At 38.3% G+C, this 13,982-nt stretch overlaps 1 protein-coding gene and 2 pseudogenes across 1 annotated transcript; 2 read left to right on the top strand and 1 right to left on the bottom strand.

The window, feature by feature from the left end:
• Positions 1 to 232: 232 nt before the first annotated feature.
• LOC148696474 (uncharacterized) lies at positions 233 to 1,452 on the bottom strand (annotated as a pseudogene).
• Positions 1,453 to 5,992: 4,540 nt separating this feature from the next.
• Positions 5,993 to 6,466, top strand: LOC148696473 (uncharacterized). The gene has a single exon (XM_088695225.1). It carries the CDS (start codon positions 5,993 to 5,995, stop codon positions 6,464 to 6,466), a length of 474 nt encoding a protein of 157 aa, XP_088551351.1.
• Positions 6,467 to 7,927: 1,461 nt separating this feature from the next.
• LOC137711253 (agamous-like MADS-box protein AGL80 pseudogene) lies at positions 7,928 to 8,820 on the top strand (annotated as a pseudogene).
• The last annotated feature ends 5,162 nt before the right edge of the window (positions 8,821 to 13,982 follow it).

The raw sequence follows: 13,982 nt of genomic DNA, 5'->3' as shown, positions 1-13,982 counted from the left end.
TTCAGCAGCCCCAACGCTCCCAACAGCAACATCATCCGGCGCTTCACCCCGGTTGCTCCAGCTTGGGCATCAACCTTTCTGACTACTTCACCAATGGAGGCCTCAAAACAAAAGGCAAGTAAGCATTCCGAAGAAATAGAGAAGGTTTCAAAGTCTTCCCAGCAAACTCGAAGTCAGATGGCTTACTAAAGAGATGATCTACATAACCCAACTTGTAAAAATCCGCCTGACTCTAAACAAGCAAAGCCTCGAGCCTAGCCTTCTCACATTTCAGCTGCTCATTCTCTTTGAACAGACCAACACGTATGTGCTGCAGCTCATCCACTTATTTCTTCAAACTGTCGTTGATTTTCAGTGCACCTTGGAGTTCCAACACTTGGGGTTTAAGCCTATCAACGACCATCTTGAAGTAGATTATTTGGTTATAAGCAGCAATAAACTCTTCATCCTTTGCATAAGCAGTGGAACGAAGCTCAGAAACGGCATGCTTAAGATCTTGAATCTGAGGTATGTAACATCCGATCTCCTTATCTGCACTTTCATACTTAACTTGGATCGCGTCAAGCCTAGTCTTCAAGTCAACAATCTCTTGGCGAGCTGTCTCAAGCTGCAGAGAAGTGAAGGTAAAGATATTAGACCATTTTAAAGCGACGAGCTCAGATTCCAACCTTTTGATCTTCTTGGCAGAAAAATAAGCTTCTGCTGCCACAGCCTTTGCCACCTCCTTGGCAACCTTGGTATCCTTTTGGTAAAGGAGCATAGACTTGGTTGCCAAAATAGTCGTCGTCTGTTTCATGGCAAGTAGAACAGTCTTCCTATACTCAGTTGTATCCTTCGCAAAGGAACTTGGGCAAACAACCCTTCTAACGCCATCGACAAACTTAGCAAAAACATCAATTTCTTCAAGCATATCTGGTTTCAAAAGCACACAGATCTTAGCAGCTTCCCTAGAAGCAGGCTTAGTGGATTTCTCACAGCTACTCACGCAAGCAGTCTCCTCCTTTCCAGCAGGCGATTAAGTCTCAACAGCAAGGGAAGTGGACCTTGCACCACTTTAGCAGTAGAGTCCACCTTATTGTTCTTCATAATAGCAAGCCTCTCCAAAGGTGAACCAAATACTCCTAATGGTCATCGTGGTACATACTTCGGCACTAGGGGCGTGATAGGGCTTCTACGCTAAACAATTCTATCAGCAATCGTACTAGCCATTCTCGACATGGCGAACGCCACATGCTCATATTTAGCAGCCTCATTTTTCTTCCCATTGGAAGAAGTCATGTCAATCACAGGCCTCTCAGTAGCATGCCGACCCTCACGAGTAGCAGAAGAAGTCTTCAGTTTTTTCTCAATCAGCATCTCTTGAGCAGGTGGGGAATATCTCTTCTTTCCACCTTCATTCATAGTAGGCTCCACGACAACGATTAGATGAGCTAATACATCCGCCTTAATCATATTACCTCATCTCTCGAGAGCAACCCACTTTTCTCACGGCGAATAAGACTAAGCAACCAACGTCATTCACGGTACTTAGCAGGGGAACTCAACCCATATTGGCTTTTCCCTTATTTTTTCTCTCAGACCAGCAGACAGGAGACTTGCATGCCAAGCATTCTAGCAGCCCATGAGGCCCACGACTTTCTTATTTTTCTCAATTGCCAGCATGGCCAGCGTCAGGTCCAAGAGCCCAAAGAACATAAGCCATGCGGCTCGCCTAGCACTGCCCCCAACGCCTCAATCCGTGGCCCCAGCCACACAAGTTGTCCCTGGCTTTAGCCAAGTCGAGCAGTTTAAGTAGTAGTCCCTGCCATAACACCTCATCCGCCTATGCCGAGCCAACTCTTAGCCTCTATCAGCCAACGTGCAGCACCACCCAAACGGCTACCCTGCAACAACACTATCCAAGAAGAAGATAAGGAAAATTAATTTTTTTCTTACCTTGGTAAGGTGTGGAGATGACAAATAAAGCAACGAAAGACGGTGCTTTGCACGGGCAAGTGTCCTCTAGCTTTCTCTCTCTTTTAGGGTAGAATAAATTACTCTTTAAAGTTGATTTAATCATCTACTTAAGGTAGACTTAAATAGACTTTAGAAGTGATTTATTTCCCTTTCCTAGAATGATCTAATTTCCAATTAAAGAGGGAATCTATATCAAAATAGGAAACAATCCTACATTTCCTAAAGCAAGAAGATCTCTACACTTGCTGCCCTTTCTTGTGAGTAGCCCAACAGGTGTGGGGGCATTTGTGGAGCCAAAAATAATCAAGAAAAATATGGAGGCGACGCGTAGATTTTTGGGTGAAAAAGACAAGATTACCCTCAAAGCACACCGGGATTTCTACATGCAAGCAACAGACAATCATCCCTCAATCAAGGTCAAAAGTGATCAAAATAGGTATTAATTCAAAACCTATTTCATCAACCCTCATCAAATCTTCCCCACAAGGTAACTCCCAAATTATTTCTTTCAAATTATAATAATTAGCTAATTAATTAATTTATTACTCAATTAATTTATTAATTAGCTAATTGATGGTGATTAACACCAAAAAATACCAAAGGTGGCTGGTTCCCACTTCTCCAAAGGGGGCCGGCCACACCCCTATAAATAGTACCTCATTTTCTCCAAAACCCAAGTTGAATCCTCTTACTAAATTCTCCAAATACTTTTCCCTCAAAATTCTAATTTTGGCATCGGAGGTTCTTAGGCCCAAGCCCCCACCTCCCCCCGCCCAACAAAAAAAAAAAATCATCGTAGGCGTGTGAGACTCTTGGCCTTGACCTAAGGTGTTATTTGTTTTGTAGGTGCAATTTTGTCCAAGAACAAGAAGGAAGAAATTTGCATCCACACTTTGCATAAAGAACTACTTGATTGGAGTGTGGGTCTAAATGTCCTACAAGTTTGTATTTCTCATAAAAGTTGAAGGAGAAAATAAAAAGAATGTATCCTTCAGAAGAAATCAAATAGTTTTAGTCTTCTACAGAGGGAAAGCCTGTTACAAGTAAGTGGAGAGGAAAGATCTCCAGAATTATTGTGCGAAGAAGTACATTTTTTTCAACTTAAAAAAGGATCTATGATCGATACTTGTATTCTATGTAAGAAATTTATCGATTACTAATTCACGTATTATTAAAAAAAAATTCCTTCTAGCATGAATATATATATATATATATATATATATATATATATGTAATAAGAAAGATCTTGGGTTAAATTTAAAAAAAAACTCAAGGGGAAACTTGATATAAGTTCAATTTTTTGAGCCAATAGTAGGAATAGTCCAGTTTATTAAAATAAGTCCAATTTTTTATATTTAATTATTTAATTATCAATAGTTATCTGTTGAATGATAAGATTTATTATAAAAATCAAATTTCTTCCCAATTATCTCTTTGTTTATTTCTTTTTATTTATCTTTTTGTTATTTCTCGTTCTTCCTCCTACTTTAAACCCCATTTATAGATTTTATTTTTAATTTTTATAATCAACCTATATCACAGATTAATTATATTTATCTACCTATATGACAAATTCTTTTTTTATAATCAACATGTCACAAATTAATGTGTCTTGCTTGTACGTATGTTATGTTTTTTCTACCTTTTAATTAGGTTACATATCTCACGTATAGGTATTATATACGTTCATATATTTGTTACTTGAGTTAGGGTATAATGTTTTGTAGATAAATTTATGTTAGCATAATAGTTTTTTTGTTATAAGATATTAAATATATTTTTTTGGAGTTGGAAAATGCATAATATTAGAAGATTTTAATTGATTTTAATATTTTTTAGAAAATATAAAATGAGTATAAAAGAAATAAAAACATATAATTAGATAATTGAATTCACTCCTAAAAACACTCTACGTTTTTGGACCTGGATCTAAAAGCCCCAAAACTCAAGAAATGCTTTTACTTAAGTAAATGTCAAGAGACCACAAATTTATTAAATGAGGATAACATGGAAAATGTGAGACACCAAGATCAAGCAAAAGTGAAGATCGTGTTCTCGATTGGAGAAAAGTTAAGCCTTTTTATCTTATTTAGAGTAGAATAGAACGACATGAAGTGCAGGATAAATGGGCAGCTTCATAATGAGACAAATACAGTCTGGCGAACAATATCCATGCTTCTCTCAATCTTAAGTTCTAAGCTTCTAAGCAGTTGAATGCGTTACGAAAGGCTTAAATGTAAAAGCCCTAATATTTTCGACCAAAACAAAATAATGAATGATATTTTGAACAACAATAAAATAATGAAATATATTTTCGAAAAAAAAAATAATAATTTTGGAAAATGAAGAATATGTGGGTGGGTGGGTGTGGTGTGCGCGGGAGACTGTGTGTTAAATAGCGCACTTATCAAATTTGGTCCTGCGGATTCACCTACAAAGAGGAGCAGGGTCTCCCCTCCTGGTCAATTGCCATCCAGATCATCCAATCATCCGACGGGGCCGACGAAGATGGAGTACAGCAACAAACTTGTCCTTCCTCCCATGGTTCGCGTTGTCAGTACTTCTAAACCCTAAACCCTAAACCCCCTCTCTTCTTTCTTTTCTATTTTTTGCTTGAATTTCAGTGAAAATTTAACCTTATAATCCATTTTATTTACGTACAAATTTCTTCAAAATTGGTTAGGGACTTTGCTATTTCGATTACTAGCTGCTGATAAGGAGCTGATATAACCTACGTTGAAGAAATTATCGACCATAAACTTTTCAATTCGACCGCAGATTCAGTGGTTATCTTTTTCATTTTTCTCACTTGTTTTTGTCACAAATTATGATATATAACATAAGCATATGTATATATATAAATATTTGTTTCCTGGAGATTTATTGTTCTGGATCGAGTGCTTAATTTTGGGACTTTTTGTACGTTGTTTGTTGCACAGAGAAATTAGGATCCGTTGATTTTGTTGTGGAGAGAGGTACTGGAAGTGTAGTTTTCAGGATGTGCGATGAGGAAAAGAATCGAGTGGTGTTTCAGATTGGTACTTCCAAATTTCCAATGCCGTAATTAAGGGCTCTCGAAGCTGCTGAGATCGTGTAAGTAGATTGTTGCATTGCATAATTGTTATCTTAAAAACGTAATTAGGTACTAGTGGACAGAGTTAATATGTTGCAACTTTAACTTGATAGTCTTTCGTCTTTTGGTTGTGAAACTTAGATCAATGGCCTTGTAGTTCAATATGGTATTTTGATCAATGTCGCTCGTTTTACGATGTCTTCTGTTAATTAACTCGTATTTCGTTGAGCTATTTAACATGCAAGTATAATGGCCACCTGCAGGTAACAAAGGATTCATAATTATTCACCATTAGATTTTATATCATTGGTTACGATTAAGACATGAAAAGTGATAACCTCATATGGCATTTTGATAAGAAGGGCAAATTTACTGTTAAAAGTGCCTATCATGTGGCTCGGCTGTGGATCCTCCCTCCCGCCCTCTCGGCATCTTCCTCATCCTCTACTAGCCCATTTTCTACTATGTGCAATAATTTATGGCAGGTCAATGTTCCTCCCAAAGTGAAGATGATGGCATGGAGAATCATTTCGGATATCGTCCCAACGACTGACAACCTCCGTCAGCGGAGAGTTCCAACAGACTAGATGTGTATTCTATGTGATTCGGCACTGGAATCGACTTACCATCTCATGATGGAGTGCCCTTTTGCTGTTGGCGTGTGATGAGCAGCACCATTATCTTGCCGGCTTCCGCACCGGAACAGTGGCTCCCTCAAGGAATGGGCTTTAACTGTGGTGCAGAATTCTAAGCGGACAGATTTTGAGTGTGTCCTTATGCTTCTTTGGGCTATTTGGACGGCAAGAAATTCAAAGCTGTGGAGTAAGACTCCGAGTCCGGACCCTCGAACGTTATGAGTTGAGCCGTGGATTGGTGACAAGACTTCCTACGGGTGACTTGCTCTCCCTCCCAACCAAATAATCTGGGGGCTCCCCCTCGGGGTTCTGCCCTCCGTCTGGTAGAATGAAGCTAAATGTCGATGGGGCTTGCGACAAGGAGCATTGCATTGGTGGTGTAGAGATTATGATTAGAAATGCTGAAGGAATCTTTGTTGGTGCGGCTACCCGTGTGCTTGAGGAAGTGTTTGCTCCGGCACAGGTAGAAGCCTTGGCCTTAAGAATGGATCTTGAACTGGTGGTTGAGAGGGGTTTAATCAAGATGGATATCGAGAGTGATGCGCTTCAGATCGTTTTGGCAGTGTTGGAATCCTCGGTGAATCGGTCTCCCATGGGACCTATCATTGAAGACGTCAAGTTCTTGCTGACTCTGATCGCTGAAGCTTCTGTTGCCCACATCCGCCGTCAAGCAAATTCGGTAGCACACCGACTGGCTCGTTATGCCCTCCATACTGGAGGGGATTTTACTTGGTTCAATGAACCTCCTCTTATAATTAGTGATCTTCTTTTAGAGGATGTTTCTCTACCTTGTACTCGTTAGCCTTCTGGCTTTATGAAATATATATCGTCCTTCTTCAAAAAAAAAAAAAAAACACACATGAAAAGCATGTCAATTTATCTCCACCCTTGAGGTCAAATCCAATGGTTACCAAAAGAACTTTTTGTTATTAAAAAAAATCCAAAGATATGTTTTAAGGTTTTGCAAGTTAACAAAAGAGAGAATCATTAGAGAGAAGTGACAGAACAAAACAAATTTCTAAAAAAGAATGATCGTTGCTCAATTTCTTTGAGGCTTAAATTAATTATTTCTAACATTATCTGCTATTTTGCACTCAGCTTCCGATCGGTTTTCACGCTGCCACATTTTTTGAGAATTAGTCAATATTCTTGTGGGTGCTATTACTAATCTTGGCTACTTATTCACGAACTTGTATTTTAGGGACAGTTTGCATCAAAATAACGTTTTTATATTTGTTTGTTAATAAGGTTTTAAAAGACGTTAGGCACTAGTTGGGCAATGGGTTGGGGCTTAGCGCTTAGGTGCCTAGGTGGGCGTCTAGGCAGATTTAAGTAAATCTGTTATATTTTATGTAAATAAGTGTCTGTTTATACTTAAAATATATATAATTACATCATAAATTATAAAATAGAATGACATATATATTATGAAGTATTGAAACATAATGAAAAGATGGGGAACAAACATATAATTTGTGTTCATTTTAGTATTCAATAAGTTTCTTACAATGTATTAAAAAAATAATGCAAAATGAAAGTTATCTATTTTCTGTCTAAGCGAGTTGCAACGTAGGTGGGTGTCTAGGCGTGTTTGGATGGGCTAGGCAGGTGCCTAGGCGGTATAAGCGGGCGCCTCAGTAGGTCTAAGCGCCCTTTCTAAATTTTCAAACGCCTATGCATTAATCGGAACGGTGACCAATCGCCTAACGCCTAGCCGACACTAGGCGGGGATTTTTAGAATAGTTATTGGTATAAGTATGTTGTTGTGTTCTTTGTAATTGAACTCTCATCCTTATCAACAAGAAAGATGGTGATAGATTTACCTTGTTAATGATAATTACCAAAGTTAGACATAATAATATTCTTTCAATAAATGAATGAGCCACGAAAAAATCTATGTCCAGATTCATGAATATTCATGCATGCATGGAAACTAATAGAAAAGCTTTCCATATAAAACCAAGGGTGGATAATATCAAATACTCATCCAACAAACTCACGTTTTACAATTTTTTCTTAATTTAATTTGCTAATATGATTCCCTCCACCAAATTTCACATTGTAAATTTGTTGGCAGTCATAAATTTCACATCCAATGTATATATATCAAAATGGTCTATACTGATTTTTGTATATCATGCAACCTAAGAGCATTAACTTTCTAACGTGGAGTAAATCTAAGAAAATTTATGAGGAGGTTCCTTGCAAGTAGTATAAATACCGGTCAGTGGAGTTGGGGTTAGGCAAGCAATTAAGCAAACTGTAAAGCTCCTCCTTAAGCAAACCCTAGGGCACGTACTTGTGCCCTAGATAGCCACGATGTCTCGAAAGAAGGTGAAGCTTGCCTACATCCAAAACCACCCGACTCGAAATCTAACATTCAAAAAAAGAAAGAAGGGTTTCATGAAAAAGATGAGTGAAATCACTACCCTTTGTGATGTTGAGGCCTGTGCTGTCGTTTACGGACAGAACGATACTCAGCCTGAGGTTTGGCCATCTCCTTCGGGAGTACAAAGCACATACGCCAAGTTCAGGACAATGCCGTCAATGGAGCAGACCAAAAAGCAGCTGAACATGGAGGCTTTTCTGAGGCAGCAGATCGAGAAGGCAAAGGACCAGCTGAGGAAACAGAAGAAGGAGAATCGGGAGAAAGAAATGTCAATCCTGATGAGTCAGTGTCTAACTGGGAGGTCCCTGCAAGATCTGAATATGGGGGATCTGAATGACCTAGGGTGGGTGGTTGACCACAAAGTGGAGGAGATAAACAGAAAAGTGAAGAAAGTGCAGAAAGAGCTGGCTCAAAACGAGAACAATCATGTCCAAGTAGTACCAACACCACCACCACCACCAGCAGCGACTAGTGGCAGAATAATGCACATGCAACAAGCTCAGTCGGCTGCACCGATGGAGATAATGACTCCACAAGACCAGCAGCCGCAAGAGCAGATGGCGGGGCTTGGAGCAAACACTGGGGACGAATTTCTGCAGTTTGGGAGTTAGAACCACCATGCTATGTGGTCTAATCCATTTCACCCTTGAACGTCGGCGTATTGTTCAGTTTTCTTGTGATATGAACTACACAGGGAGTTAATTTTGTAGTTTTTTTTTTAATAATTATGTCATTTCTTTTACGCAGGTTTCTTTTGAGATCAAACACAGGGAGACTTTTTTGCTTTTTGTTTTTGTTTTTTTTTTTAAGTAAGTAGACTAGAAGGATGTTGTTTTTTATTTAATTTCAGTAATTTTTACGTCATGGATCCAATTTCTTCGCTACTAATAAAATAAGCAGTTCATCCCTTGGATTTTTTTTTTCTTTTTTCAATTGGGTAATGCTAGAAACCAACTTTTTAAAATAATTTTGTAATCATATGATGTGATTGTTGATGATCGTATTATTATTTTGGTGTTGACTAACAAGTTTATTTTCTATTGGTGACACATTATATATTTTGCAAATTTATCTTGGGTTAACATTTTAAAAACTCAACAAATGCTCTTAATTAAGAAGATGACAAGAGACTAGAAATTTATTAAATGAGGATAACATGGAAAATTTGAGAAGCCAAGGGCAAAGATTCTCATGTTCTATTAGATAGAAGTGAAACTTACTTATCTTATTTAGAGCAGAATAGGACGACATGAGCTGCGAGACAAATGAACAACCTCATAATGAGATAAATACATTCTTGCGAGTAACAGTTGCTCCATCAAAATAAATTAAAAACATAAGGAAAACTCCATGCTTCTATCAATCATTGAGTTCTAAGCAGTCAAGAGCTTACATATCAAAACTCATAATATTTCTAATATCTTTCCCGTTACAAAGGCAGTTAATTTTTCCAAAGTATTAGAGTATGAATGCCTTATGAAGTGGCTTACATGTTAAAAGCCCTAATACTCTGGACCAAAATAAAACAATGAATAATATTTGGGTAAATTACACTTTACCACTTCAGGTTTGGGGTTTATTGCAACCTCGTATGAATGCCTTATGAAGGGGCTTAAATGTAAAAAGCCCTAATACTCTGGACCAAAATAAAACAATGAATAATATTTGGGTAAATTACACTTTACCACCTCAGGTTTGGGATCTATTGTAACCTCATACAACATCTTTAAAACATTTCACTTTCATACCTCCAGTATTATTTTATTTCAATATAATACATCCGTTACATTTTCCATCTATTAATCCGTTAAGAGCTGACGTGGCTACCACATTTATGCCACGTGGTTGCCAAATTTATGCCACGTGGCAAAAAAATATAATATTTTTATTCATTTAAAATATTATAATAATTTACCCAATTAAAAAAAAAAAAAAACTAAAAACACAAAAACCCATTCCCCCGACCACTTCCCTCTCCTCCACTCTCTTCACCTCCCCTCTCATCCAAAAACCCACCCCCACCTCCCCCTTCAACGATTGAACCATGGTCTTGGGCCTTTGGACTACGCCTTGTGACCCCACGGAATCCACAAGCAGCATGACGAACACCGACGATCCTTTTCGGCAATGCTGATGCGAGAAGCCGTGGAAGAGGTCCTATTGGAGGTTGCCATTGTCCGGCGAGACTAAGCCTCCGGCAGTAGAAGAAAATAGAAGGGATGCGAGTGAAGGTGTGGTAGAAGGAGGCGGAGAAGGTCGAAAAGGATGAAGATGCAATCACCATTGATGGAGGCTCAGGCTTTCAGGAATCGAAAATGGGGGTGTGTGGTGGTTTTGTTGGGAGAAATGAATGAGTGAAGGGGTTTCTGGGAAATGGGTTTATGGGGGTGGTGTTAGAATCTAAAGAGAGATTCAATAAGAAAGATAGAGAGAGAAGAGAGAAATGAAGTTGTATGTTTTCATTACTTGAATAAAGTTACACTTTGGTATATATACCATCATTTACATATAGGATAACTACCTACCTTATTGACTAAGTAAGGTATGGCAAACTTCTCACAACAACTCTAACAACACTACTTAGCATCATTTTACATTACTACCCTTAATATCCCCCTTCAAACTAAGCTAAGGTAGCCGAAGAGAAAGTTTGTCTCGGAGAAGAAGGAACCGATCCTTGGATAATGCTTTAGTGCAAATATTTGCAGTTTGATCCTTTGTACAGACAAAGTGCACTGTTATAGAATTTGCCAAGACTTTCTCCCGAATGAAGTGGTGGTCAATCTCCACATGCTTGGTTCGAGCATGAAAAAAGGGATTCTTAGCAAGAGAAATAGTAGATATGTTGTCACACCAAAGTTTAGGAGGACAAGGAAGAACAAGACCAATATCGACTAATAATTTGCAAATCCAAGTTAACTCATCAGCAGTGGTAGCTAAAGATAGGTATTCCGCTTCAGTTGATGATCTAGCCATGGTAGGTTGTTTCTTGGCACTCTAACTTATAAGTGAATCACCCAGAAAAATACAGAAACCACCTGTGGATCGCTGATCTGCATATGAAAAACTATGAATACTGAGAGGTGCAGAGCATTTTGGAAACCAGAGACCAAGGGAAATAGTGCCCTTCAAATATCTAAAAATGCGTTTGATAGCCTGGAAATGAGATTCTCGTGGACATTGCATGAACCGACAGACGAGATTTACTACAAAAGACAAGTCTAGTCGAGTCTAGGTTAAGTATTGAAGCCCTCCAACTAAGGATCTATATTCTTCTGGATTGGACAGTAATGGAGAAGAGTGATCCAATTTAGCTGTGCTTAATGGAGTGACACATGGTTTAGCACCCTTCATGTGTGCCTTCTTGAGAAGATCCAAAATATATTTAGTTTGAGAGATGAATATACCCTTGGAAGATCTCTTAACCTTAATGCCTAAAAAGTAATGAAGTGATCCCAAATCCTTAACAAGAAATAGCTCACAGAGTTGAGAAATCACAGTTTTACATGCTGCAGAATATGGTCCAGTAACTAAAATATCATCAACATGCACTAAGACATATACCACTGAAGCATCTTTCTTGACCAATAAAGAATGGTCATTTTAGGAGCCAGAGAATCCAATAGAGTGTAATGCAGCTGTTAATTTGGCATACCAAGCTCAGGGAGTCTGTTTGAGGCCATACAGCGACTTGTGCAATTTACAAACATGATGTGGTTGAGCAAGATCTTCAAACCCAGGAGTTTGAACCATGAAAACAGACTCAGTGAGATTACCATGCAAAAATGCATTACTAACATCAAACTCATTGATAAACCAATCAAATTTAGTTGCTAGAGTTAAGAGAAGGCGAATGGTAATAGGTTTTGCAACCGGACTGAAGGTTTCATTGTAATCCAGACCTTGTTGCTGATGAAATCCTTTAGCAACAAGACGGGCTTTGTACTTGTCAATTAAACCATTAGGCTTTCTTTTAATACAAAAAACCCATTTACACCCTACCAAGTTTTGAGAGGAATCATGAGGTACCAAAGACTATGTACTAGTTTGAAGTAGAGCATTGAACTCTTCCTGTATAGCTTGCCTCCAGTGCAAGTGTTTAGATGTTTGAAGATATGTGGAAAGTGTGTAATCAGGAGATAGATGAGATGGGAGAGGATGTTTGGTTGCTAAAAGAGCCTTAGGTTTGAAAATACCAGACTCAGACTTAGTTGTCATAGGATGAATATTAGTTATAGGAGGATGAGGGTGAATAGGTGAGGAGTGAGGTAAGGAATCTGAGAGTGAAGGAGTAGGTTAAGTAGGTAAGGGATTGGATTATGGGGGTGGGTTTAATAAAGCAGATGATGAAGAAGGATTAAAGGAATGTGTGAAGGTTAATGAGGTTGGGATGGATGGGGAATTGGAAATAGGTTGAATTAGAGGAAAATGATTCACAGTGCATTGGTGATGATGAAATGGAAATGTGTGTTCATCAAAGATTACATGTCTGGAAATATAAAGTTTTCTAGTGTGAGCATCCAAACATCTATAGCATTTATGATTGAGGCTATATCCCAAAAATACACAAGGTTTGCTTTTAGGATCAAGCTTAGAGGATGTGTAAGGTTTTAACCAAGGAAAACACCTACAACCAAAGACCCTAAGAGTTGTGTAATTTGGTGGTTTATGAAATAATAGTTCCCAAGGAGATGGTTTACCAGCAGTGGGCATTCGATTGATGAGATTAAATGCTGTTGAACATGTTTCAACCCAATAGATGTGAGGAACTTGAGATGTTGCTAGAATAGTCCGGGCAGTTTCAACCAAATGCCTGTGCTTTCTTTCAGCACAACCATTTTGTTCTAGAGTATAAGGGTATTTGAGTTGATGAGAGATCTCATGTGTTTTAAAGAAATCAGAGAAGTTGTTATTGACAAATTCACCACTAGAGTCAGATCGCACAGTAATAACCTTGAATCCCAACATGTTTTCAACCACAGATTTGAAATGAACAAATGTACTGAAAACTTCAGATTTGTACTTCAATGGAAAGAACCAAGAATACTTAGTAAAATCATCAACCAAGAGAAGATAATACCGATATCCATTGACAGAAGAAATGGGTGTAGGACCCCATACATCAATGTGCAATAGCTCAAGAGGTTTACTTGCGTTACAAGAAACATAGGTAAATGATTTTCGAGAACATTTACCTAAAGCACAACTGGAGCACACAACTTTATTGATCCTATCTGAAAGAGAGATACTAGACTTTGAAGTTAATTTATTTAAAATCTTGAATGAAGGATGGCCTAAAAGTTTATGCCAGATGCCCTGAGAAACTTTAGTACTGGCCACATAAGCATGATGATGGCCAGCAACAGAAGGTGCCAGAAAAGGATAAAATCTAGCTTTGACAGGGCCTTTAAAAGGCTCATTCCCGAAGTGAGATCTTTCACAATGAAGTGAAAGGGATATAGATGAATGGAGCACCAATGATCAACTATAAATCGATTTGCAGAAATCAAATCTTGTTTCAAATCAGGAACATGCAACACATTGTTCAAATCAAATGTATGAGTAGAAGTATGAAGACTAGAAAAACCAAAGTGAGTAATAGGTAAACCTTTGCCATCGCCAATATAGACCTGCTTAGGACCATTGTAGGATTCAGGACTTTGAAGATTTGTGTAAGAATTGGTCATATGAGAATTGGCACCAATATCAAGAAGCCATGTTGGAGCAGTGGAAGAAGTGTGAGCATGAAATGCTGTCTGTGAATTCTTGTTGCCATAACTAGCATTCATATGATGCGGACAATCAATAGTCTCATGATCAAATTGACGACAAATTTGACATGAATTTCTTCTGTTGAAATTATTGAAATTGGATATGAAGCCACAATTATTCTTCTGTTGACCTGGACGAGAGAAATTCTGGCAAGAAT

Source organism: Pyrus communis, chromosome 6 (genome assembly GCF_041283825.1).
Source record: "Pyrus communis isolate YQ-2024b chromosome 6, ASM4128382v1, whole genome shotgun sequence".
NCBI classification, from domain to species: Eukaryota; Viridiplantae; Streptophyta; class Magnoliopsida; order Rosales; family Rosaceae; genus Pyrus; species Pyrus communis.
Note: the sequence above shows the minus strand (reverse complement) of the source record. Positions and strands in the feature narration are given on the sequence as shown.